At 41.9% G+C, this 27,617-nt stretch overlaps 1 protein-coding gene across 1 annotated transcript in view; it reads left to right on the top strand.

Annotated features, from left to right (window-relative positions):
- The first annotated feature begins 2,153 nt into the window (after positions 1-2,153).
- Positions 2,154-27,617, top strand: part of brf1a (BRF1 general transcription factor IIIB subunit a) — a 133,567-nt gene continuing 108,103 nt past the window's right edge. Inside the window, exons 1-6 of the mRNA XM_085342855.1 lie at positions 2,154-2,207; positions 3,346-3,554; positions 6,052-6,132; positions 17,019-17,192; positions 22,196-22,227; positions 27,349-27,421. Coding sequence (XP_085198981.1) covers positions 3,371-3,554; positions 6,052-6,132; positions 17,019-17,192; positions 22,196-22,227; positions 27,349-27,421 — 544 coding nt within the window. The 5' untranslated portion in view covers positions 2,154-2,207; positions 3,346-3,370. The remainder of the gene's footprint in view (positions 2,208-3,345; positions 3,555-6,051; positions 6,133-17,018; positions 17,193-22,195; positions 22,228-27,348; positions 27,422-27,617) is intronic.

Genomic DNA, 27,617 nt, shown 5'->3' with positions numbered 1-27,617 from the left:
CCTCCCAGTCCCCTGCTTCTTCCTTTAAGTGTGTGTGTGTATTCTAGCGTGCCAGTTTATGGGCGCCATCAGGCCGGAAGGTGTTTCCCGTGTTGAAGCCGCCACACCTGTCTGCCGTCTAGATTGGCCACTACTTAACTGTTTGACTGAGCTTCAGTCAACGCTGGATTGTTGAGTTACCAAGTAAGTGAAGTCCCAGCTCTGAGTGGAAATGGTCTGTACGTGTGTTTCTCTGAGTTCACCGCTCTGATCTCTGTACCTTGTCTTGTGTGTCACAGGAGCGAAGTGTTTGTAAATGTCGAGTGTTGGAGTTGTTTTCCTGTCACACCTGGACCACCAGCACAATCCTGCAGGATTGGAAAGTCCTGCATTTGGGCCCCGTTCTCACCACGCACCTTAACATAAATAATAAACACTTTGATTGAGAAACTGCATTTTGTGTTTACTTTTTTTTTTTTTTTTTTATCTTTGTCTAATATTTAAATTTGTTTAATGATCTGAAACACTTTTTCACATCAATGTATGCACGTAGAAGTTCTGTTCAAAAACTATGAACAGAAACATTTCAACAATGTGAACCAAATCAAAGAGAAGTAGAGGCATGGCAGTATATGGATGATTCAGATCCACTAACAAACACAAAAACTAAATTTGTACAGGTTTTCTGTATTTTTGTGTGTGCATTTGTTTTTTTGTTTTGTTTTTTACACGAGATAAGAATGTTTCCATACACATACTGAGTGAGGCCCAATGTTTTTCATATGAAAATTGTATCTACTTAGTCCTGCTTGTATGTTCCTTACATTGTGCATTCATATCCATGTAGCAATGTTAAGGGTTTAACCAGCCAAAAGGAAACGGTCATGGTTGCAGGGAAATCAGATGTCAAGAGGGAATGTGCCACTCCACCTTGGAAGATGAGGGACAATTCAAACTTTTTATATTTTGTGTTTACTGGTTCTTGGAACATTCAGAGAATATCCTGACCACATTATTGAAGTTTACAGATACAGTACATCTGTATGTGCACAGCTGTGGTCCAGTGGAGCCTCAGCAAGGATGAATACTGTCAGAAACTGAGGTTAGACATGAACCACCTCATGTTGTGTAGCTTTCTGGATGTTATACTTGTTGGACTAAATACTTATTTATTACAGTATACAGTACATAAAATAAAAATTCACATGTTTTATGTAACTAAAATGTTTAATTACGTGGGTTAAAGAAAATACGAACCCCTAACACCTAATGAAATGTTTCTTATATTTTTTTAATGACCACATTTTGTCATATTTATATATTTATTCATTTTCACATTTTCATATTGAGATTTACGTTCACATCTATTACCAAATCTTAATATTTGTATTGTTAAAAATTCTCTCGTTCTGGTTCCAGTCTAGTCTATAAACTTTAATTTACACTAATTTAAACTTTTCGATTGCTCATTGGATAATGAAAATATTCTATCCACCCTATATAACAATAAATTTAGCTTATTGCTCTTTTTTTAAATACACATAGGCTGTTGCTATTGTTTAGCCTAATTGTGGGTTTAAGATTTTTAAGTACGCCCAAATGCAACAGAAAAGTTTGATGTGAAAAAAAAAACACATGAAGGAAAAACGAAACGGATATGGGACACTTTTATTTTATTATATTTCCTGTTAGTTTGGAAACCGGCGACAGGGGACGTACCATAATACAAATAACCTCGGTGATCATATCTATGGTATAAACTTTTTGTATGAAATATATTTCAATTACTGATAATCTTTCGTCACACAACATATAGTTCACTCAAAATGAATATCAAAAAGGTTCTAAAACTTAATCCTCTGCGCGACCATGATTTGAAATAAATATAATGTTAAGCGCTATATAAATACAGGCCATTTACCATTTACCATAATGTTGACATAGTAACACCCCTCACGGCAGAGTTGGTCTCGCCCGAGTTCCCTGGGCATCAAACGCACATGTTTTCACGTCGGGTGTGTTGTGTTAAGGATTGTTCCAGCATTAACAGCATTTCTGAAATATCTGTTTGTTGTCACGCTTCTGTTTGCTCTCCAGAGACTACAGTTACAAACAGTGAAGCACCACAGTCAATGAGAAATACTTTCAAATCAGCGTCTGTCGAAAACACTAGAGCCGAGGAGGCTGACTCGTGGCTGCATGCTGCCGCTGACTTCACCAGACTAGAGGTATGAATGCTGTCAGCACACATTATATGTGTGTGTTTGTGTAGCCTTTCGTGACGCTTCTTTATTTCGGATACGCATGACTTCGTGTTGGTATTAGCATGAGTGATCGTTGCAGCGAGTTTGCCGGTAGCAGCGCTGGGCTAGCTTCTCGTTCCTTGTTGTTAACAGCCCCATGTGAACAGTGTGCTGCTCATTCGGCTAACAACAGTACCAATTAATCTAATCAAAAGGACACAAAGAGGCGAGACAATTCAGGGACTAGTGAGTCAGCTTGTGCATTGAATAGGTCTCGCTTTTAGGCAAGAAAAGTTAGAAAAACCCGAGTTAGCCGGCGGCTGCTGACCAGTGCCACGTAGCTGGCCGGCTAATGGGAGGAGAGCCGCGAGCAAGTTGTTCACAACCGCTGCAGGAGGCTGCATCATGAAACCAACAAGATGGACTGCCAGTGGGAGAAGCACTACCCTATAGACCTCTGTAATCCGAGTAAAAGTACTGATACGGCGGGGTACAATTCTCTTTTACATGCAATAGCCTCCGGTATTCGAGGGATTACCCTCCCAGGGGGCCACAAGTTAGAGACCACCTGTGTTGTGTTGCGCCCTGCTGACCTCATGCTTGGATTACTGAACAGGGAGGAGCTCCGGGAATTTGAAAGTGTAATATAATATAAGTTTTAGCATCAAAACATGCATACACTTGATGATCCGATACTGTGTGCAAAGCAGACAAACTTGGACTCGTCAGTTATTATACGTGGTGATTTTAAGAAAGCAAACCTCATCCTGGAAGTGCCTAAACACAGCTAGTTTGTTACATGCTCGTCCAGATCCCTATTACACTACAGTAGACAGTGCTAATCACATGGTCCCTGTGACATAACTGGTAACATTTCTTAACAGAATGTAAATCCAAAGACCCAAAGTGATTATAAAATTTTGCAAACTGCCCGAAAAGAGAGGCAGCATAACTGCACACATGTATAATCAAAGGTACAAAAAACAAAAGATGTCAGTGGACCACAATGAAACGCATACCGACTACAGAGACACAAGGTGGCTCCTTTCCTCTTTCTATGTAGGGAGCCAGTTATGTACTTAAGCTACTTCCTGTATTTACTGGCCTTATCTTTTCCCATCAGGCTTTGAGACTTGAGGAACGACACCATGAGCTCCAAGGTGTGTAAGAACTGTGGCAGTTCGGACATTGATGTCGACCATGCACGCGGCGATGCGGTATGCATGGGCTGCGGCTCTGTGCTGGAGGACAACATCATTGTGTCTGAAGTGGAGTTTGTGGAGACGGGAGGTGGAGGGTCGCTGGCTGTTGGACAGTTTGTCTCTGCAGAAGGTGAGAAAGACAGGACATTTGCTGCCTGTTGCTCTGCTGTTTCTCTAGATCTACTGTGGATTTCTTTCCTGTGTGGGTTTGAGCTGAACCAATACATGAAGGACAGACTAGTGGACTCACTGACTGGACAGTTTGCATGAAAATAGGGTTTTCTATTGTGTACATGTGTACTCGAATTATATATCCACTGTACATAAGTCAAAATGTGTGCAAATAATTCCCGAGAGCTGAAAGCTCAGCCTTCTCACTACTATAAGCTTTGTTTACCAGCGTCAGCCAATCAGAAAGAAGAACTGCGCTCTTAAAGGGCCTCAAGGTGCTTTTATATTGTAAGGTAAAGAGGCTACAATAATCAAGAGAAACCCCCAACAATCAGATGACCCTGTATGAGCAAACACTTGGCTGCAGTGGGAAGCAAAAACTCTCTTTTAACTGGAAGAAATGTGTGATAGAGCCAGGCTCAGGGAGGGGCAGCCATCTGCCAAGACTGTTGGGGTTGAGGGGAAGGAGATGGGACAAAAGACACAGCCATGTAAAGTAAATGCAAGCTCAAAAAGAAAAAGTGCCCAGAGTCATCATTTGCTTACAGATTGGGCGCAAAGATTAGACACCTCCTCACATGCTGTACACATGTCTGAAAGTTGTGATCGGTTCAACCAGACAGTGATTTAGAGCTCCAAGGCACCAACAGCACACACATGCTCACGATGTTCAGTTCAGTTACTCGATTTAACAAAGCTAAAGCAGGGCGCAGCCTAGTCAGCACTCACCTTTCTCCCGAACTTTACTGTGCACCTGTTGTCAATAAAAAGTAAATAAACAATTCTCTTATAAATGAGTGAAAAACTGGAACTTTTCTGTTATTTCATGGAATATTAACAATAAAAATGTAATTACTTCAGGTATGTATTGGCTTCGTTGGTTAAAAAAAACAACTGTAAAATGTGACAGCTGCAGTGATGGAGAGAAATTTGAGACTTAACTGCATCTATTTTGCAAAGTTGTATAGAGGGCTGGACTGGAAGCTTTGGTGCGCTGGTTCTCGTCCCAAGATGCATAGTTGACACCACTATAAGAGTTGTTTAGATGAATTACACTCAGTTCTCATAAAAGAGTTTTAGCTTTAGAAACAAAAAACATTTTTTCTAAATGGGGAAGCATGGGGGGTCCAGGGGGGAAACCCCCCGAATGAGCATAGGAAAGTTGCATAGAAACTGGCTGTGGCTGACTTTTGTGCATCGTTATTATGGTTGCCATGGGCCTGTGGGATACCCAGGTGCTCGTCGCTGTCCTGTATATTTGCAATTCTGCCTCCTGCTAGCTACCAGGAGGCAGAATTGCCTGATTTGGCTAAAAAGAAACATGATAACATTTATAATGGAACAATGTCAGACCAAAATGCACTCTAAAAGCTCTAATCTGCAGCATTGTCACTTTGGACTAAAGAGTAACAAAGAGTGTGCAATTAGTGCCAAATGAAATCTCTGTTCTAAATGCTGCTTGTGGCTGAAGGTGATCATGTGGATCAAAATGCTCCACTGCTGGTATAAATAAAATACTGATGGCTTTGGGTTTGTGTCTAATGATTTTACTGTTTACACAGTCTGACTACAAGAAAACTGGACAAATTCAACTGCTGACATCAAAGAAACATAGACTGCATAAAAAAAGATGGACTTTGCTACCAAGGTCTGAAAAGTGGCATCAGAACCTACATTCTTTTTCATGGCCAGTAGATGGCGATCTCTGTGGTTTCCACAAGAGATTTGGTCAAATGAAAGTGTGAGAAAGAGCCTTACTGTTCACTCTCACTCTGTATGTCCTCAGTAAACTTTCCCAATGAGCTTATGGTCTTAATTGCTGGGTTTGTGTCTTATTTAATACAATGTGATGTTTAATTTGTAAAATATGGTTACACTGGAGTAAAATAAGCTATAACGGAGTGTTTACTTTTGGTTGGGGGGACAAGCTGTTTGTGAGTGTCGAGGTGTGGGACCTGATTGACCTGAGGCGCTGACCAGAGGGCAGCGGGTCAAACAGGCGGCGGGCGGGTGCAGAGGGTCACCTGTGATGGCCCTGGTTATAGGAGGATCTGGCGATGGCTTCTTAAGTGTAAAGAAATGAAACTGTAGGATTTACTTTTGTTTTAAAGCTGCAGCAGCGAGCTAAAAATGGACTGCAAAAGCTGTTTTGATTATAGATGATTGTGGTTTTCTGCCTTTGTGTGTGACTGTGAAACATGGAAGCTTTCTGCTTTATTTTTTCATGTTAGTTAATGAAATGTCTGAGTAAACTCTGTGCTTGGTGGGACATTGTATACATTTTTAAATATCAAACAATGAAGATGATAATGCTAAGACAGGAAATTTGGCCATCTATTTCCAGGAATAACGGCAAAGTTCTTGTTTCTAAATAACTAAATAAAGAAAAAAGAAGAGAGAAACACTTTTTGAGTGTTTTGCTGAAAATCTGTTTCTGTGCATCTTCTGTCCTTCAGATGGAGCCAGACATCCATCCTTTGGTGACGGGCACTTCTCAGGGATGGGCAAGGCATCCCGAGCTCAGACGCTGCAGAGAGGTGAGTGGCCATTAGATGGCACCACACTCCACCTTAAAAGCCTACGGGAGTTTAAGGTGCATGGTGTAACCTCAAGTCAAAAGCAGTTGCGATGCTGTGTGAAATATAAATAAAAACATAATGGTTTGTTTGCAGATCTCATAAACACACATTTAATTTTACAATAGAACACAGAAAACTGAGACTTTACTACTTAACAACAAAAAGCTGAAAACGTAGGCACTCCAAAGGAAGAGCTGGAGCATTGTGCGCTGGCAGCAAATCAGTAACATGACTGGACATAAAAATAGCATCTTACAGAGACAGAGGACCTCCACATTCACACATTTACAAATAGTAGAGCAATTTCAAAATAATGTTCCTTAGTGTAAAATTGTCATGTCTCATAATATCATACAAAGACTGAGAGATGCTGGAGAAATCTGTGTATTAGATGGATTGGATGTTGTGTGCTTGTGGGACTGCTTTAATAACACGCATAATTCTCTCATGCAAATCAGCGGATTGTCTCAAGAACTCAAACACAAATCCCCGTGCCAACCATAAATGCAGATTGAAGTTCTGTCATGCAGCGAAGAGGCCACATGTGCACACGCTGCCTTCTCTGGGCCAAAGTTCACGACTGAGGAAAATGGAAGCTGAATTGAAATCAGCCCTCAGTTCAAAAGCCTGCATCTGTGATAGTACGGAGGCGCTTTAAATAGTTGTTGAAACATCTGTATGCTCTATTGTTTATGAAATATAGGTTTGAGATTTGCAAGTCAATGCATTCTGTTTGTATTTACATTGCACGTGGTATTGCTGCATACTGCAAACTTTGTTTTCTTCATTTGCTTCTTTAGTGTCGGGATCACCCTTCAACACGTGATCCGAGGTTGCGTTTTTGTGTGTTCATGCAAAATGCAGCTTGGGCAATAAATGAAGGAGGAGACGACTTTAGGTCTTTTGCACGGGCATCAATAATTCATTTAATCTTATTTCATGTCGAGTGTAAACTTCTCCTCTGAAAGCAGCTCCGTTGCAACACGTTGGTGTCTTTGACTTCACTCGAGTGATTAAAGTCTTTATATTTTCAGAGGAGGTTTACTTTGAATCATTTTATGCTGTTTGCTCAAAGCCCTCCTCTCGGAAGTGCAGCTTTGAGCCACAGCAGCAGCTTGCTTTCGATCTATAACAGTATGAAACTATTATAGTGTTTGTTCATTACACCCAGCACTCAGCAGGGTTATGTACCAGGAGAGTTCACAAGAACACTGTAAACCCCAAAAGATAGTCCCAATAAGCAGTATGTGTGGTCAAGCTTTTTACGTGATAAAGCTTTAAGTTTGTAAAAGTTGTGAATAATAATAAACTGTCATTTAGAACAAGTCTCTTATGGAGTTTTTGCCTTTTAAGGGAAAACTGTGAGGCTCTGTTTGCAGACTCCAGTGTGGGTTTTTATCAATCACTTGTATCCATCTATGATATGTCGTACCACATCGTGTGACTCAACCTCAGCTTGTCATTTAGACCAGCACATGCATGCTCATGTGATTGTGTGTTGTCAGGCTTGGTGTAAGTGACGGTTATTTCTGTACGGAAGCTGCTTTTATTTAGTTGAAAATCCTCATCTATCCAATATGAGGTTGTGGGAGGGGGCTGGAGCTATCCCAGCTAATGTTGGGTTAGAAGTGTTTTAAAAGGTCATTTTACATAAAAATGTATTGAGGCAAATAAAGTTTTAACAGCAAGAAACTTCAAGCAGAAGCAGGCTCAGGGAGGGGCTGCCATCAGCTGTGGGTGAGGGGAAGCCTGACTCTTCAGCTGCTAAATTTGCTAGTATTTTAAAGGCGTTTTTTCACTTGTAGTTCGTTTATTCTGGTCCGAATCAGTTGGTGAGTTTGTAAACTTGTAGCTTTTGTTTTGTAGCTTGGTTTGTTTTCACACAGAGAAAAATCCAATTAAACCAAACGGCATCACTACAAACCACGTGAGGATGTTCAGTCCCCTTATTGGCCAGATGTGTCGGGGTGGAAGAAAGAACCACAGCTGGGATTAAAAAGACTAAACGCCACAGCTGTGAAAGCACCCCAACTTCTAGTTTTTGTGTGTGCTTACTGTTTTGGTGTTATGCCTTTTTTGGTAGTACCCAGCAAGATTTTTGTTTTAGTGTTTTCTGTGAAAACAGCTGAGTGTTGTGGTGAAAACACCACTGAGAGAGCAGCAATGGTGAGCCAAAACAGTCTTAACAGTGAATTTAAAGTCACCATCATGTGCTGTAAAGCTTTGAGGAGCTGCACATTTTCTGCCACTTAACCAAGTGACGTAAAAGCTCACCTTTCTGAAAGCAGAGTGTTTCTAGTACATTTGAGCATGCTCTCTTCATCCGAGGTGGTGTGAGAGTTGTTCCAAATGGGAAAATCAGTATTCACTTTGACTCCAGTGTCCTCCCAGAATGGATTTTTTTTTTTCTTTTTCCTCTTTTGGATTTTCTTTGTGTGTAGGATAAGCTGCTGTCAGCTGATATTATCAACCTGTCATGCTCTAAATTGAAGTGCTGGGGGCCCCTGTGGGAACCTCGAGGGGTCTTGGTGGGTGTCCCTGGAGCTCTTGCTGACACGGGACTTTAGTCTAAAAACGCATCAGCAACTTGCAGACACAGACGAGCAACCGCTTGGCTGCTGGCAGCCGGACAGAGAGCCCAGACGTCGACTGCCAGCAGCTGGTTACCGCAGCGACGACCGTCTGCTCAGCTGATGATGTTTAATGCGACAGAGCCACGGAGTCACAGGGCTGTCAGACTGCAGCAGGCGCTGAGTAACGGCAGTGTGCGCATGGATGCAGGGGATTAGCAGGGAGCGATAGGAAGTCGTGCACATTCATTCATGAACAGGCAGATAGCCAAAGATGCCACGTTGCTTGCGTATGAGATTGTTGGATTAAAAGCAGTTAAATGTAGGAAAAAGTACTTGCATGACTTTCTGTGTGAATGGTTGAATGTTGAAAATGAATGAAAAGATATCCTAGAGTTTCACTCACCTCCACGTATAAACTTTGTTGATAGAGCAAGCCATAATAGCCGTAATATCAGTTATTTTAAGTAAAATAATGAGTCCAAGTTTAATTTGAGTCATGAAGGGGATGATTTTTAATGTATGACATTTGATGTCCTTAGTTCCCAGTGAAGTTTTCAATTTTACTGCAACTATTTATATTATTTATGTATTTAAAGTAAAACAAATCATACATGCCAGGATCAATTTTGGGAGAGTCAAACCAAACTCCTGTTGAAATCTCCAACAGTGGGTTAAATTATTCCACAGGATGCTAAACAGTGTTTAGTCAGCCTCTCAGACCTCCATATTTCACACCATGTAGTAAATGAATGTGATGTTTATTCTTAAGATACTCGAGGCTCTTTAAATACTGGTGTTGTATTTTAAATTAACCTTGTTAATGAAAACTATTGATTTATTTTCCTATTCACAATTCAGTTCTAATGCTAATATTAATCATTATATTGATATGAGACAAACATAAAAACACCATGGCCCAGACCTCCCTCTCCTCAGCCACCTCCTCTGGGTTATTCAGGGGAACACACAGCATCTGTTGTCAATGAATATGTGGTACAACTACTCAGTGGGCTTTCTTGCTTGTGCGGTTGTTGGTGTGTGGACCAGAGAAGTATACAAAGAGCTGAAGAGCTGTTTTTCATTGTGTATTTTTAGTCTTTTTTGGGGGAGGGGTGGGGGGTTCTCTTAGTCCCGGAGAACTCCCCTCTCGCACGCTTACCTATTTCAGTTCCCTTGTCAACCAATCAGGTTTGACTGATGCACAGCATCCTCCACATCCATAACATACATTTGAGGTATTGGAGGAATGCATACGAGCATGTTTGCAGTGGTAGGCTGTCCAAAGGGAAATGCATACGCACACAAATGCAGTTGCTGGCCTATAAGGGAGCAGCAAAAATTAGCATTTGGAGGGCAACAGGATTTATGACCTGTACTGCAGCTGACCACCAGGGGATGGTCGAGACGTTCTGGCTTCTTTTTTGCGGAGCTGTCATGCTGTCCATCTTTTTATACAGCGACTGTGCTTCCAACTTTTTTTCACAGGTTTATATGCTGAAATAATGGAAAATGACTTAAAAAGAAACAAGTGAGGGACGGTGTTGTCCTCGTGTATTGGTTATTAGTAATGCCAGTAGATCAAGTTTTTGTCTTTAGTCTGTATGCTACGCTAACCATGCTTGTGCATGCTTCAGTTCTACTATGCAGGGTTGAGAGTAACATTGATCTTCTTAAATATTTCCTAGTAGCTGAGCACTGGTTTTGTGTGTGGGATGCTGTGTTGTGTTGGTGGCTTGTGTTTGCCAGTAGCAGTGAGCTGGTGATGGTGTATACACGTGTGGGCAGATTTATGGGCGTCTGTGGCTGTTTGAGTCTGCAGGCGTCTCTGAGAGAGAAACAACTCTTCTTCTTTCTTTCTCTTCCTCCTACTTTCTTCTGGAAAGGCTCCCCAGTGGCCGTCTGCGCCTTCGCTGTCTCCCCACCGACTGAATCATGTCTGGCAGCGGAGACCCCACCTCTTCCTGTATTTGTGTTGGGCAATAATGTATCACCAGCCCCTCGTGTATTGGTCCACGGTGTGCCGCAGTGTAGGCGTGATGACTGGAATGTAGATTTAAAGACCGCTTCAGGCGAAAATTTTAGTGTGAAAACACGCTTGAGCTCAATATGAAGTTATGATGTAGCAATACAATGCTGTACTAAGTCTTGAGCCATCCTTCATTTCTTTGTATTTTACCAAGAAAATGAGAAATGGGTACAGTGATTTGTTGAAACATTTAGAAAAGCATGGAAATACATTATATAGGAAAGCTCAATAGTTATAGGGTTTATAAGATAATACTAATGATTAATGGTTTAAGAAATATGATATTGGTCAATTATCTATATATGTTTGATTTTAAGTTATTTAGAGTCCTTTATATTATAAGGTGAAGACCCTGCCATAATATAGAGAAACTGAAAACCCCAACAATCAGATGACCCCCTGTTAGCAGCACTTGATGACAGTGGGAAGGAAGAACACCCTTTTAACAGGAAGAAACCTCCGGCAGAACTAGGCTCTGGGAGGGGCGGGGCCATCTGCTGTGACTGTTAGGGAAGGAAGACGGGACAAAGACATAGTGTGGACATTAGTTGGGATGATCACCTTTATTCTTCAGCACATTCTGAGCTCTCTACAGCAGCTTGATATTTTTCTGAGTAGTCTTCAGCTGTCAGGCTTCTTGAAGGAATTCAGAGCTCTTCTTTGGATGTTGGCTGCCTTTTGTTTTGTTCGCTGTCAAGATGTTCCCACACTGCGGAGGCTGATAGTGATAGTGTTCCAAATGTGTGTTTTTCTATGTAAATACTCTTTTACTGTGTTGCAAGTGTGTTTGGGTTTGTTTTCATGTTTTGGCTTCAGCACACCAAGTTGGCTTTTATGTGAATATTCTTTATTTCCAGTTTGAGTCACACCTCGTCACTTTTTTCCACTAGTTAGCTTGTAGTTACTGAGTGGTGCCTTCCATGCAAACTACATGTGGCAGCGCTAATCTGCTAGCAACAAAAAGCAATCACAAGAAGGTTTTTGGTGCAGCACCCTCTTTGGAACCAATTTCCTCCAATGACAGCCAGTAACCACTGACCAGCATGTGTGGGAATACATTTTCCTTGTGCAACTGGTAGTTGTATCACTTCACAACTCTTGAGCAATGTGAGGATGGTGTCACGTGAGAAACCTCCATACAGCCAATCAACAGGAGAAAAACTAGCAAAAAAAGAGATTTAGAAAACTAGAAAAGGGCGATTAGATGGATCAGATCCCTTGTTGTTATATTCTTGAACCTTTCGTGTCTGATTGTAACAACGATGCAGGCCAGTTCTAAAAAAGTCAATCTGCCATTAATGAACTCTTCATTCATTCAGACTGTCTGTACTTCAGCATCGCACGTCCAGTCACATTTTCTGCCTCCTTCTTCCTTTACTGCAAACACCGTGTTTGGTTTAATACGGCTGTCAGTGAGACACTGAAAGATTTAACTGGCCTATATCTCCTCCACTTTGTTGAGCGGTGTACATGTTCGTCTTTGCTGTCCTTATCTTACCTCTTTAAAAAGAAAAACAGACTGGAGTGCATTTATAGCTCCCTGGATGGTTCCATCAGATGTATGTGTAAATGCCACTCTCCTTCAGGGTGTCCCAGTTTGTGTCGGTGTGAATGTTATAAGGTGGTGTTTATTTTTTTTATTTAGAGCCTCCGATTACGGAGTGTTTGGGGGTTTGAGCTGAAGAGTGAGGTAAAGGCCAGTAATCTAACTTTAACCTGTGAGGAAGAGCTCTAATTAAAGCTGCATCCTGAGACTCTGTCCTACTTATCTGTGACGCAAACTTGGTTGGAGAGGATGGCAGTGAACATTTTCGCAAAGGATGCAACAACTTCAGTGCCTTATTCTTCCCTTTTTTAAAACCTTGTATTGGGGGGCAGCCCCCATTTTAAAAATATTTTGGTTCCAAACTGTTTATCACAGGGATTGTGGGATTTTGAGGACACTCGGGCCTAATGTTAGCTAATAACAAGCTGCTGTTGTTGCTTTTCAGGTGTCCAGAGACTGGAGGATTGCATGTCTGATCTGCTGATGATAAGTGATTGCGACAATATCAGGAATAAATAAACATGTTTATGCATGTTTTCAGGTGTAAACATAATGTTGTACTGTGGACATTTATCTGCTTTCTGTGCAGAGTTTTTGTTTCCTGTTCTCATGCTGTCCTCTATAGCCCAGCATGAGCAGAGGTCTCTTTTTTTCCTCTTGCACTTTCCCATTGTAGTGTACATTTCAGTGTTTTTTTTTCTGTAATGCAACCGTTCTCTGACTTGTATCCCCATGTGATGTCTGTGTTGTGTGTGTGTGTGTGTGTGTGTGTGTGTGTGTGTATGGTCGGGGGGCAGGTTCATTCCACTGCAGGGCAACCTGCCACTTGAACTTGTGTTAGAGCCCTGACAAGTTCAGGAGGTGAGGCTTTAGGTCAGGAGGAAGAGGTGCAACTGAGAGAGGAGAGAAAACGGCAAATGTTAAATGGTCACAGTTTGAAAGAGCGATTTGTGACTGTGATTTGTTTCTAACCACATATGTAACATGTTTTATGTATGTCGGGGCAACATGGTGACTTTCACAAACTGGTGCTCACTCGATTATTTCGAAGTTCATGAGAATGTGTGAATTTGTCTTCCAACAAATTGATGTGTAATTGCACTAATCACTGTATATTTTTGAGTACTTTTTTCACTGTTAAATAACTTAGGCTAACTATCCTATAACTCTACTGTTACCTTTAATTAGATGTAAAATGAACCATCATAGTCGGAGAAGCTGTTTTACCTGTTTTGGCTGTCTGTCCACTTATGTCCACTAATTACTTACTGTGGCGTTAATCATCTGTTCCTGTATGTGAACACAGTTAACTGTGACTCAGCGCTCAGCGGTTGGTCTAACCTTTCTCCTCATACTTGCCCTCTATCTGTGAATAAACAGGGCTCTCCACATCTGTGCAAACACAGCTTTAGAGAGCAGCTACCTACACCCGATTATCTATTCTGTGGACAACAATTGGCATCTTAACAATAGGATGGTGCTTTGGCGATGTAGTAAAAGACTTCCTCCCACCCCGGCTGTCGCATTTATCTTGTAGAAAACTTTGTCCTGACAGTAACGTTACAGTTCTCTCCATGTCGTAAAGTAAACATTTAAACATCATTTAATTATGTAAAATAAGAAACTTGGTGATCAAAATTTGACCCTTTTTCCCGCCACAGTTCTATAACACTGTAATGAAATGAAACAAACGTCTCTGTCAGGCCTCTAAGCAGAGCTGTTGCAGTTACATGTGAGCGTCTTAATCCAGGAGCTCACATAGAGACAAACATACTGCATTTATTGCATATGAATTGTAGGAGGATTAGTCAAATAATAGGAGAAGACGTATAACCCAGGATTATTCATTCTACCGGATTTACTAAGGCCACAACAATCAATTTTGTGCATAAAATTCTCTGCTGCCAAACTAGCACGTACAGTTTTATTAGAGCTGGTGACGCAAGAGATCAAGACCACAAACACTCATCCAGACGTGGTTTAGGCTGACGGCGATGGGGTATGCGTATGTCTGACGAGCTCGTGTTGACATAGGCTGGAGCAGTACGATGAGACACGATGAGCCGAGTCTCTCACATTCCCAGACACCCAACTCAGTTTAGTAGGTTACACACATCTGGTTGCGTGCATGAGAATGTTTGACATGTGGAGTTTATCTAAGGTCACGAACTCACAGAAATGCATTGCAGCACTGTAATTATAAAGTCTCTCTGGAGCCTCCACCTGTGGCTACACCTGTACTGGTCCGTGCAGTGAGCTGTGGAAAACGTGTTTTTTCTGTTATTTGCGTGTAAAGATGTGGTTATGCAGGTCTTTGTGTGCCCATTTACATTTGCACACGTGTGTATAATGAAATCCGTCTGCCTCTCTACAGGTGTGTGTGCCCCGACATGCTTGTAGATGATGCTGGGCATAAAGTGATGCTTGTGTAATTACCACCATACTGATGTAGCAAACTGCTAACAGAATGCTTTTTTTATTGCTCTGAACATGGACTGTTGTTTTACTGTCTGATGGGTTGTTTAGTTTTCCTATAGGAGGTAATTCAATTCAATTCAATTTTATTTATATAGCACCAAATCATAACAGTCATCTCAAGATGCTTTAAACTTAAAAAACGCTACAATAATAGAGAGAATCAGATGATCCCCTTTGAGCAAGAACTTGGCGACAGTAGGATTAAAACAGGAAGAAACCTTCATCAGAGCCAGGCTCAGGTCAGCCATCTGCCCCGAGCGCTTGGGGCTGATGTGAGGAAGACGGAACAAACAACACCTTGTACTACTGGGGGAGGCTGTTCCCTAAAGGATTATTATTGCCATATAGGGTTCTGCTTGGATTTATCATATACGGTATAGTGGATGGATCTAGCGTCTGTGACGTCACCCATTGATTTGCAAAGTCCTGTTATGGAGCCTTGAGCTGAGCATTTTTGCTCTTGCCATGTTTTTCAAAAAAAAATGTTTTTTATATCCTGGATGTCCTTAAAATGCTTGTCGCAAAGGTCGTCCATATGGACAGCTGCAAATTTAGGTCGAGTTTGAAAGAGTTGATTTTGGAGCTTCTTTCTTGGCCGGCACTTTCAGTCCATGGAATTTCTGGGTTTTTCCCTGAACATTATAAACAACTTCCTCTAATCTGAGGCTGGCAGTTTGGGTTCATCCAGACGTTGGCAAAGTGGTGACACATCTGAGTAACTTGCACTTATATACAGTTGTTTAAACTGATCTAGGAATCTGAAGTTGTTTAGAAATGGCTCGAGAGATCTTTGTGTAAATCTACAGTTCGCTTTCTTAGATCTTGATTGAGTTCCTTGGACTTTCTCATTGTTCCCTGCATTGGTCCAGTGAATGCTGTCAAACAAATCTGATTCATTCTGGTGAAGATAAACTACCAGTTGTTGTCAATTACAATCACAATTATGATCAAAAGGTAACACAAAGTTAACACTGAGCCTCATTAAGATAAGAAACCGTAGAACCTTGAACACCGCTTAAAATATTTAAGTGAATGTATGTACAGTATATATTTAAAGGCATCAAAGATGTATGCCGTGCAATTATTCCATCCTGGTAAAATAAAAGTCCAGAGAAATCATGAAAAGCCCAAATGACCATGGAATTCAGGCCCATGTTGAGTTGCTAGAGAAAGTTGATGACAGTTGCTGAGCTTAAGCAACTGTGGGCAAAATAACTCCTGGTGATGCACAGTGGGTAAATTCTGAATTAAACCTTTCTAGTTGTTGAGGCAAGTGACTGAAGGGTTTATGGGCTCAGTGTATCACTGATTGACATATTCCAGCATGGTATATTCATTAGAGAGGTACTGAGGCAATAGGAGCTTGGTATGAGCATCAGCCACAGAATGATGCATGACAGATGAATAGCTTTCTGTGTGTACGCCACTTTAGAATGACCAAAATGTAAAAAAATGAACATAATGTTCTGTTAAATATGATTAAATGAGTGAGTGAGCCTTTAAAATCATCAGGAATGGAGCCGATGGACTTTTTGCCCATAGTCTCCTGTAAAAGAATGGAAGGTTTGGGCACCATTGTTGTCTTTACTTTTTAGATCTGGGAGTTATATCCGGCTTTAAACTTTAAACTGGGTCTGATTGGTATACTTTATTGTTTTTGGTTGAATGGATGCTGGAGTGTGTTACTGTTTTTGGATGATGCCCTTAATTGTAACAGCTTTCTGAATTTTTTTTCCAGAAGACGCCAAAGCGATTTTTGCTGTCATAATAAACCTAAAATGAGGCGAGTATGGAGGGCATGTTTTTCTTTGGATGTGATGGTTTGCTTCTTAAACACATCCACAGAAAAGAAACTAACTCTCCACGTGTCCATCTCTCACTTACATTTCAACTAAATCTTCTTGGATAGTCATAGATATGATATATGTCAGATTTCTTTGGAAAAAATCACTTGGACTTCCATGAAATTCTCCCTGTAAATTTATTGAATCACATGTCGTCATCATCAGGTCAAAGCTTCCAATATGCAAGAATTATTTTCCATGACAGCTTCTGGGCGCACTCATGCAGGCAGGAGACAAACCTTGCAGTCACACGCTGAGCTCTCCCCTGAAACTTGTTTTTCTTCTTTTCTGTATCGATCCTAAAAGTCTGCAGGTTGCAGAACTCTTGTACTTTTCTTTGTTTCTGTGAGCTGATGTCTGTCTGTTTGTGTCCCCAGCGAAACAGCACATCAACATCGTGGGGAACCAGCTACAGATGAACCAGCACCATATGGACACAGCTTTGAACTTCTACAAGATGGCACTCATCAAACACCTGACCCGTGGCCGCAAAGCCTCCCACGTCATCGCCGCCTGCATCTACATGGTCTGCCGAACCGAGGGAACGCCGCGTATCCTTTCTGCTCAGAATAATAAGATAAAATGTCCAGCATAGGTTCCTTTTACATATCCTGCTCGACTGCATTATTTCACTTGTCTAAATGTTTTTATGGAGCATTTGCAAAGAAAATACATCTGGATATAAGAGCAAAATAATGATTAAGTATCAGCAAATTGAAGGTCTTTGCCCGTGTTTATATGAAAGTCACCCTCTGAATGGCCTACCATGGCGATGCTGTGCTTCATCCTGTTTTATGGATGAAGCTTGCCTTCACAGCTCTGTCCCTTCTTAGAAGAAACACACAAAACATATTTTTCTGCATGCCTCTTACTGCTTGTGTTACGTGTCCGCGGTGCCATATATCTGGCATCTTTTAAGCGATTGTCTCATGGCAAACAGATATGTGTCCCTCTTTCGCAACAGAAAATAGTTCTCGGTCTCACCACTCAATACACCATCTGCCTTAAACATCAGCTTTGTAGTTTTGTTTGCTAGCTGACTTTCTAGACTGTAAGTGTGTCTGTCTGATGTGTAGGGTCAAGGAATGCAAATTAGCATGACTCCGAGAGCCAAAATTGAGAGATTAATGGGAACTACATCAGGCTGAGTTGAACTAGAATGATAAATTTGAAGTGTGTCAAGCTGGCAAGTTAGCCATCTGCCTGTGTGTGTTGGTTTAAATGAATGTAATGAAGAATGCTCTCTGAGGGGAAGCCTGATCAAAGAAGGTTCCTCCATAACCGAGCTGCTTTTCCTGCATGCACCAGGGAACCCTTTCCTTTCTATTGCGCTCCTCCTGCAGCGGTTGAGCAGATGTTCAGTATTAGCTGAGACAAAGTTGCAAGTTAAATTTGCAAACCCGCCTTTTATACCGATGGAGGGTGGCACAATAAAGCCAGCAGGTTGCTTTTGATGTGAGCCTGCGGAGGCCGGGCCGCCTGTCACCGCCTTTCTAAATGTTTCATACAGCGCTAACGGCAGCTTATTTAAGTCGAGAGTGATGTGTCATCATCGGGATAATGGGACTTTTTGGTTCATCCTTTTTTCATAAGCACAGAAGCTCTTTATTTATTTATTTTCTGCTCTCAGTGTGGGTTCACTCCTGACTCACTTCACCTCCGAGGGTGATTGCGTTATGTAACTGCTGCACAGAACGGCCGCGATAGGTTTGCCTAATGAAAAGAGGCGAGCAGGGTGTAATGCATTCCTGCTGCATTGTTTGCTGGGCTTTTGTGTTTGTGTGTGTGCGCGCGTGTTGGCGCAGGCCTGTCTGTTTGTGCATGTTTTGAAGAGTGTCACTGGGGTAAAAATAGCTCCGCTCGCTTCCTTTTCCACAGCTGGGTGATTCTGTAATGTTGTCGCAGGGGAGGATGAGGACAAAGACGGAAGGAGAAGGAGAGTGGGGTAAAAAAGGGAAACATCCGTCAAACCTGGGGTTTAATTTACGAGGAGCGGCCACACTGTTGGGATCATTCATCCATTTTCAGACGCTCACCGATCGTTCATGTGTTGTGAATTTTCTATTTGTCTTTCTGATCTTCCTTCAATACATTCTTTCTATTTTCAGTTTTCCTGCTGTCTCATAATTCTGTAGTTTCCCATAAACTTCTTGTTTATGTTATGCTTCTTCTTCACTGTGGTGAATCATCTGCCTCCATCTCATCCTATGCTTAGCATCCTGTTGTGCTCTCAGTATATCCATGACCCTTCTCTGTCTTCTACTTTTCCTCCTGCCTGTAAGATCCATCTTTGACATCTTTTGTCCAGTTATATCCACTGTCCCTCCTCTGCATGTGTCCAATCCATCTTGACCTTGGATCTTTAGCCTTGTCTCTTGGTTCTGTATGATGTCACTGAGAAGGGACGTGCCTAACAGAGCGATCTGCGAGTAGAAGAAAGCTACTTTAAGGGAGGATGGCCTTACATACGGTTGGCATTAAAATGGCTTGCTTCTGACGGTGGATGAACTGGAGTCTTGCACTAAGGACCAGGTTTTTACTGAAATAAAACAAAAACAAGGTTTTAAATGATAAAATTATACAGAATTTATTTAAGCCTTTTACCATCATTAACTTCTTTCACTGCAGCTGAATACAGTCTCTTCTTACATGTCGATGGACCTCTGAGTGTGTCCTTCTGAGAGTGGCCACACTCAGAAAGTAGGGCAATTACTCTGCAGCCACAGCCGCCTCCTGGCTGCATCACACCGCCTCTCTGATCTCGCTCCAGAAACTTTGGGTCTTTTTACCTCTTTTAAGGCGGTCTGTCCTCAAAACTGCTCGGACTGTTATTTTTGGAAATGGTACCTGGTGTGATCATTTTTTTGCCAGATAATTACAGTTAGAGACACACAAACGGGCGGTCATTTCCATAAAGCGTCTGGTGTGAAACAACAACAACAGCCTTTACCTGTTTTATTTTGCACAGCAGTCTACTCAGTTCTTTTGGTTTTGCAGGGCATCTCATGTCCAAACCACGCGCATTAATCTGTTGCTCCTCCACTCTCTTGGTGTTTCAGGCTTTCAGCAGGTTTTTGTAGCTGAGATTTGCTCCCATTCAGCCACAGGGGCAATAATGGGGTCCAACAGTGATGTTGGCTGATGAGGTCTGACTCACAGCTTGTGCTCCAGTTCATCCCAAAGGTGCTGATTGATTGAGGTCAGGGCAAAGTGGGAAAACCTTTTCTTTATGGACCTGTCTTTAAGCTTTGGTGTCGTTGTTGAGTTTAAAAATAACACTGAATTGATCGGCCAGGGTTTATGTCCCCCACCCCAACCCAAGGTATCTCAACTTCTCAATTTCATAGTTAAACATCAGGTCTGAGGGCTGCAAATTTAGAGGCAAAATGCATTAAGAAGAATTATTGACCAGCATTAACAGGAATGGCTGCTGCAATCAAATGCTGTTTAATATAAGTACGGACTTGTGACTGATGTGAAATATTATAAGAGCCACTAAGATGTGTAACGGGGGAGGAGGGGGGAGATCAGAGGATTAAATATCTCCTGCTGTTGTATAAGATCTAAGTAGCCCCCTCACCCCACGGTCCAGATGTGTTGAAGGACCTGCTGCTCTTTATTTTCCTGATTAATGGAATCATCTGCACTTTCCAGACGGGATGTGCCGGGATTATCTTTTTGCATTTCATCTGCACTGCTGCTAATTCCATTGTGCGGTCTTTTTCAGAGGAGCCCCGCTAATCCACATAGGCAGCCTGGAGACAGGTGCACCTGTCGCCATAGAGACCAGTGTGTTCAAGCTGGTCGGGCACTGGGAGGACAAGCTATCCAGACCCTGGTCAGGCATGTTGTGTCTTTTTGTCAGGCCTATTGGGCGATCGTGGCTCAAGAGTTGGCAGTTCGTCTTGTAATCAGAAGGTTGGCAGGTCGAGCCCCGGCTTGGACCGTCTCGGTCGTTGACACTTCACCTACCGCCTACTGGTGATGGCCAGAGGGGCCGATGGCGCGATATGGCAGCCTCGCCTCTGTCAGTCTGCCCCAGGGCAGCTGTGGCTACAACTGTAGCTGCCTCCACCAGTGTGTGAATGAATGAATAGTGAAATTGTAAAAGTGCTTTAAGGGTCTCGAAAAGCGCTATATAAATGCAATCCCTTATTATTGTTGTTGAAGAGTCGCCTGGTTAAAAGTGACACTTAGGTGTCATTTGATTTGTGTTCACTGAATTTTAATTTGGTCGTTAAGGTTATGCTGGTGCCCTCTGAGCATGTGCAAAGTCATACAATCAGGAAATCTACCTGCGCTTAGTTTCGTGGGTGGGTAGGGGGGGGATCTATAAAACTGTCTTTATATTCATAGTACTGTGCAAAACTCTTGAACCACCCATCATTTCTTTACATTTCAGGAGGATGGGGACTAGGTGTAGTTAAAAAGCTCAAAAATACACATATAAGACAAAAATAGAGTTTCTGTAATTCAGACAAGCTTGAAAATCATGAAAATGGTTCTTCGGGCTTCCTAGAGGGTGCTGGCTACCTTTTTATTTGTTCTGTTAAAATGATTCCACACTGCCACAGTGATGTTGGGCTCTGGGCTCTGGTGAGTTTTGCTGTGTTATTTTGTTCTATCCAGGTTGGCTTTCAGTGCATTAGCACTGGTTTGGGATCATTGTCATCCTGAAAAACAAAGTTGTCATTCAGATGCTATTAGATGGTATCTGATGGATCTCTTCTGCATTAATAATTACAGAAGTTTTGTCATGAGCTCCAGCACCAGACTGAAATATAGACCCAAACCATGACAGAGCTTCTACCGTGTTTTACAGATGGCTGTAGCCTGCTGATGGCTGTCCTGTCTCTTTCCTTCATGTATATTGAAGTTAATTTGAAGCAAAACATCTCATTTTTGTTCATCACAAATTGGACATTTTTGCCACAGATTTTCATTCCAGTTCTTGTGTAATTTTGATTGCTTCATTTCTTTCTTTATGAATTACTTTGACAGCCATCCTTTTACTGAGACCCTTTCTGATGAGGCTTCAGCAAACGGTAGATGAATCAACTGAAAGGCCAAATGCATCTGTCAGGATATGACATGATTTCAAATACTGTTTATCTGCCCTAAAGAGATTTTTAGGACTGCAGAAAATACTAACATGTTGGTGTTTACCAAAGAAACAGTAACAAAGTGTCATTTAACCTCAGCTCTTTGCTAAATATGCTGTTATATGTAGATAAAACTCTGGCTCATCCACTGAGTACATAACTTTTTGTTTGTTTGTTTGTTTGTTTGTTTGTTTGTTTTATGCTTGAATGACTCAGAGGTCAATCTTTTAAGTTGCTTAACAAACATTTTGAAATGTAATGTACAAGGACTTGAGTGAAAATGAGTGGGAAAAACAGCCGACGTCAAAAGTAAAGACCTTCAGAGAACCTGGAGAACTGTTGTTCAAGATCACCTAAAAACAATGACAGCCTGGCTCTTCTTCTGTTTGACTGTTTGGAAAAATACAAATCATGACCTGAACATTTAGTGTCCTTGACCTGGTTTTTCTCAGACATGCTCTTGGACCTCAGTGATATTCTGCAGGTAAGTTTTACTACGTCTATATTGGATGATTGATTGATTTGTTTTTGTTTTTTTTCATATTATCAGTGAATTCTTTGGTCTTTAGAACAAAATAGGGTAAAAATGTCCACATCAGTTCGATTTAAACTCTGAGTTGATTAGACTGTTTATATTAGACCATATTTCTTGTATTCTTTCATGAAATCTGCTGTAAATCCCTATTAAAAACTGTTAGAATGAAATAACTTGGATAAAAATGTCTTTCTCACTTTGATGCGTCTTAAGGCCCAACCCTGTTCAAGCAAACCAATTAAACACACTACCTTCTACCACTCCTCCCATAGTGCAGGTCTCCCTAGCTGCTCCTGCACTCACGCTTTCCCTCGTGTGAGTAAATCTTTCTCGTCTGCATGTGTATAAATTTAGTAAACCCTCCATTTGTCTGCGTATTTAATTCACAGTGAGTCAGGGGTGTGGTGTTGGTGAGGATGGGACATTTCTCACAGTCACAGCTGGTCGGGGGCTTTTATTTTTATACACCCAGCTGTCCTGGAGGAGCCGTCCACCCCTCCCCCACCACCAGCACCACCCTGGCATTTGGGGGTTGGGAATGGATTTGTATTGGATTTTAGGTGGGTGGGGTTGTGGGGTTATTAATGCTGAGAAATGTGGCTGTAGCTGCTGCTGCTGGGGCGGTGGGGTGTGTTCTACTCTACCAATCACTTTTTATGGATCCACACCCAGACCACTTGGTCTTCCTAGCATTGTTTGGGTGAATGGTCAGCTTTGTCTGTCTTAGGCTGTTTTCTCAAAGCTGCTTAAACGGAGAGACTCCATTGCTGAGGGTCGGATCGATACCAGCTGCCTTTGCATCCAGCTGACGTTATGGCAGTTTAGCATGTTGGTCATTAATTGAGTGGTTCAGATGTTTCTTTCATGTGAGAGCTATATCTTTGCACACATGCAGAGTTTTGTGCAACAGGTGCTTTGGGTGGTGACCTCCGCACTATTTGGATGCTTCGTCAGTCTTTGGGGGAGTGTCACCACACCAGATGTTTGCCAGTTGGTGGTAACATGAAATTGAATCATTCCTGATCCCAGTGAGTGTTGTTCTTCATGAACAAATGCATTTGAGTTGCTAGTCTGGCTTTTGGCCCTCAGGGCTACAGGGACGCAGACAAAGATGATCCTTTGAGTGCTTTTTAGGATGCTGTGGGTTGTCATATATTTATTGTCTTATAGACCAATCAGGCAGAACATTCTGTACACTTGCGTAATATTATGTTGGCCCACATTTTGCTGCCAAAACAGTCCTGAACCATCAAGACATGGACTCCACTGGACCCCTGAAGGTGCGAGCCTCACATGTCCAGGGTCACCACTGTTCCTTCCTTGGATCGCTTATTGATAGATACTGACCTCTGCAGACTGGGAACCCCCAGCTGCAGTTTTTGAGATTTTGTGATGGCCATCACAATTTGGTCCTCGTCAAACTCGCTTAAATCCTTACGCTTCCCTATTTTTCCTGCTTCTGAGGACTAACTCCCCCCCTAATATATCCCACTGACTAACAGGTGGCATAATGAAGAGATAATCCGTGTTATTCACTTTACCTGTGAGTGCTCAAAATGTTATGTTTGATTGGTTTCAGCTGCTAAACTTTGTGCTAAGATTTCAGTCTGGGATCCTGGTTAACAATCGGTTTGGGATCATTAAGCAAACTTGCCATTTGCCCAGTTCCATTGTTTGTGGTATAAAGACATGCAGACCTGCTGACAGCAGCTGTTTGCCTTTGTAGCTTTCAACTTTATCAAAGAGCTGTTTATCCTCAGGCTTGTCAGAGGAGCTGCCTTCAGTCATACGAACCACATCAGGAGCTCTTTAATTGAAAGCTGTTCCCCTCTAAAGCCCCAATCACTGTGTCCACCTGTTGAACTGTGACGTATCAGGTAACCACGCAGTAGTTTTGATTGTGGGGTGCTGGGGGTTGAACTTTGACCGTGGAAAGTTTGATTTAACGCTTCGATGGAGAGGAGATTGTTTACTCCTCAGGTTCTCAGGTTCAGCCACTGCTGAACTTTAAAGTCTCAGGCGTGACTCGAATGTAACGTTCAGACCACATGAGTGAATGTCACTTGTCTGTGATGACTGTTTACATCACGATGTTCTGCGTAATAGACGATTGACAGTTCTAACACTTATTTTTAGGATATATCTGCATCTTGTGCATCATACAGAACAAAGTTTCCAAAATTGCGTGAAATGTTTGCAATCTCTTCGTTCTTTTTCATTCTTCAACAGATTATAGAAACAGTGTGACTCTCGGTTCCTGTCTTACAGTGCAGCGTGTACACATTGTAAAAATAATTGTGTGCTTTTCAGCCACCTCGAGACTTCTGATTAATTAAAAGTTTTAATAAAGTGGCAAATCCAGCAAGCAAGTATAATTAGGCAAAAACAAACTACTTTATGAGTCCAGCTGAAATTGAGAGTGCCTCCGGTAATAAATCTCTCTGCACAGGAACACGGTGCACAGCTCCAATCAGGGGACGGGGGTCTGAAAACTGTGATAGATGTGTACAGCGGGCAGTTTGGGTCACGAGTTTCCATTTTTGCTTCTAAAAATGACCTGTTCGGCACGGTGTTATTACATGCACAAAAACAGGACCCAGATATAAAATATAAACTTGTGAGCTTTTGTCAATCACAACAAGAAATAGCAATGATGTATTGAGCTTGCAAACAGCTGGTTATTTGTAGTTTTTCTGTATCCAGTAGAAAAACAATATTTGATGAAGATACATCCTTATATTGACACTCTGTTAGCTCCGGTTTTAATGTTTTCCAGCTCCGGAGAAAAACGCCTGTTCTTAAGGTGCTAAAGCTTCACCAGCTCTTCTCTAACTCTGATTGGTGTTTGGTGCTGGGCAGATCAAGCACACTGTGTTTTTGTGCTGTTTATGTCATCATTGAAATGAGGTTGGCTCCTTACTGTTTCATATTCTTGTGCAGATTACTCTGAGGAGTCGGTGTGACTCTGTATATCGTAGTATTAATGATGGCGAAGATGGCGTTTTATCAGTCACACAGTGGTGACTGCACTTGTTCCACTTCCTCCTGCTCCTCTATTTCTGCTTTCATGTAGAAATTCCTCGCTAGAATCAACTTCCCAGAATAGCAAAGCAGCATCTGCCCCTGCTCGACACCAGGGGAGGCCTTGAGCAAGAGTCCGTCTGTCTGTTCCTAAAACCTCCTCGTTTTACTCCCCCCTCCCCGTGTTCTCGGGAGAGTTGGTCTGAAGGAATGACAGAGAAGTGACCCGAGTTCACGACCTGATCCTGCAGCTTTCACTGCCGCCTCCTTCAAATTTCAGCCAGAGCAGAATTTAATTCCAGGCTGCAGTGCTGTTAATTCGTTAAGAGATGATAGATGTGCAGCCTCGTGGCTTTGTTATGCAACAGTATCCATCATCAGATCCTTTCAGATAAAGTAGGGGGTGGGTGGGGGCACCCCCAACCCCCTTTTTTTTAACTGCTGAGCCTTCTGGAGATGTTGTGGGGTCAAACACAATGAAACATCTGTGATGGGAGGTTCCTGTGAGATAACCCTGATGACACACAGCACCATTCACCTCCTGTTACCTCTCTTCCTTTGACAAACCTGGTTTCTAGTTTGCTGCTCAGCCTAGTTTTAACCGCACAAGGGATTTCTTATCAGATCCTCTTCCAGAAAGTTTGAATAGGAAAATGCATCAGCCCCAGTTTATCAAGCATCAAGCACTGATTTTTGCAGTCCAGTGACCGGCAAGTTTACTTATTCAATAACGTAGAACGCAATTGACACAAAACTAGTTGTATGGTTTTAACAAGTAAGATATACTTCATATTTTATGACTTTCACTTGTTAGGTGAATGTGTAAAGATCCCAGGAGGAGACACAAATCCCTGGAGTTTTCCTCCCCTCACCCACAACTGGTTGCAGCAGACACTCCAGCCTGAGCCTGGTTCTGCAGGATGTTTCTTCCTATTGAAAGGGAGTTTTTCCTTCCCACTGTCACCAACTGCTTGCTCACAGAGGTTGTTTGTTGGTGTTTTTGCTGTGTTATCGGGTTTCTACCTTACAATACACAGCATTGTGAGGCAACTGTTCTCTCGTGAGAATTGTTTGGGGACGGGAAATGACTGGTCGGACTTTGTGTTGTGTTGTCCTCTACTGCTGTGAATCTTGTTAAAGTACTTATACGCACACTCTAAGTTCTGCATCGTATGCTTGTGCTCATCTACGCAGGTCTGCTTTCACACAGTGCTGCAGAGAAACATGCAAACACAACTTTTCAAAGTGACACAAGTGATGCAGCCTTAAAAAATAAAAGTTGGCCAGAATAAAATTACAAAATTCACTAGATTAGGGTTTATACAAATTATTTATGGATTCGTGTCAGTTTTGATGCAAAAAAAGGTAAAATTTTTATCTTCACATGATTTATTTTGGCTGCCAATCAGTTCAGATGCCAAAGATGGTCAATTTACTGTCATTTAAAACAAAGATGAACAGCAAATCGTCACATTTGAGAAGCTGAAACAAGTCTGCTACCAGCAGTTGCCTTCACTTTAACATGAACCAGTCAGATTATTCAGTTGTTGTGCTTTATTTGTAAATCTAGAAGTCTCTAAGGGGCTTTCTTAATCATCAGTGACGAAGATATTTAAGTTGCTTTTAAAATTCGATGAGTTCCTCACAACAAGCTAAAGCGCCACTATTTTCTGGGCTGTTCAGAGTGAGGAAAAGTCAGGACTGTCCGGACCGAGCAGAGAAACCAAAACATGCGGGCACAGCGAGTGCAGCTGCAGGTGTTTTCATTAGAGATGAGTCTACAGTTCCAAATCACAGACATATTGAAGCGTGATGTTCTGCAACCTTCAGGTCAATTATGTAACCAGAACACTTGTCCCGCCGGTGATGCAACGGCCTTATTTCATATCCTGATAGTGTGCTTAATCGCACTCTACTATAATTCTTTAAGTGGCTTTGAATGGATTTAATGGCTCCTGGACTCAATAGATACACTTTTCCTGGCAGTGCGAGGTACTTTACGTCTGCTGAATAACATCGTTTACTCATCCTGGGTTGTCTCATCCACAGGTGAACGTCTACGTGTTGGGAAGAACGTTTCTCGTTCTGGCCAGAGAACTTTGCATCAACGCTCCTGCTATAGGTATTTGAGCTCCACTTTACTCTGTTTACTGTGAGTCGTGTTATAAAAATGCTGAATCAGGTGTGTCATACCTTTCACATATTGTAAAAACCAGAAATGTTCACTATAGATTTAATAACAGGGAAAAGAAGCTGGAGGATGTCTGCTGGTAAATTATTAAAGAAGTTTAAATCCCCTCAAATGAAAAGCTGTATAC

This window comes from Diplotaxodon limnothrissa, linkage group LG19 (genome assembly GCF_057381915.1).
Source record: "Diplotaxodon limnothrissa isolate DT_005_m linkage group LG19, D_limnothrissa_male_GT1.1, whole genome shotgun sequence".
NCBI lineage: Eukaryota > Metazoa > Chordata > Actinopteri > Cichliformes > Cichlidae > Diplotaxodon > Diplotaxodon limnothrissa.
Note: the sequence above shows the minus strand (reverse complement) of the source record. Positions and strands in the feature narration are given on the sequence as shown.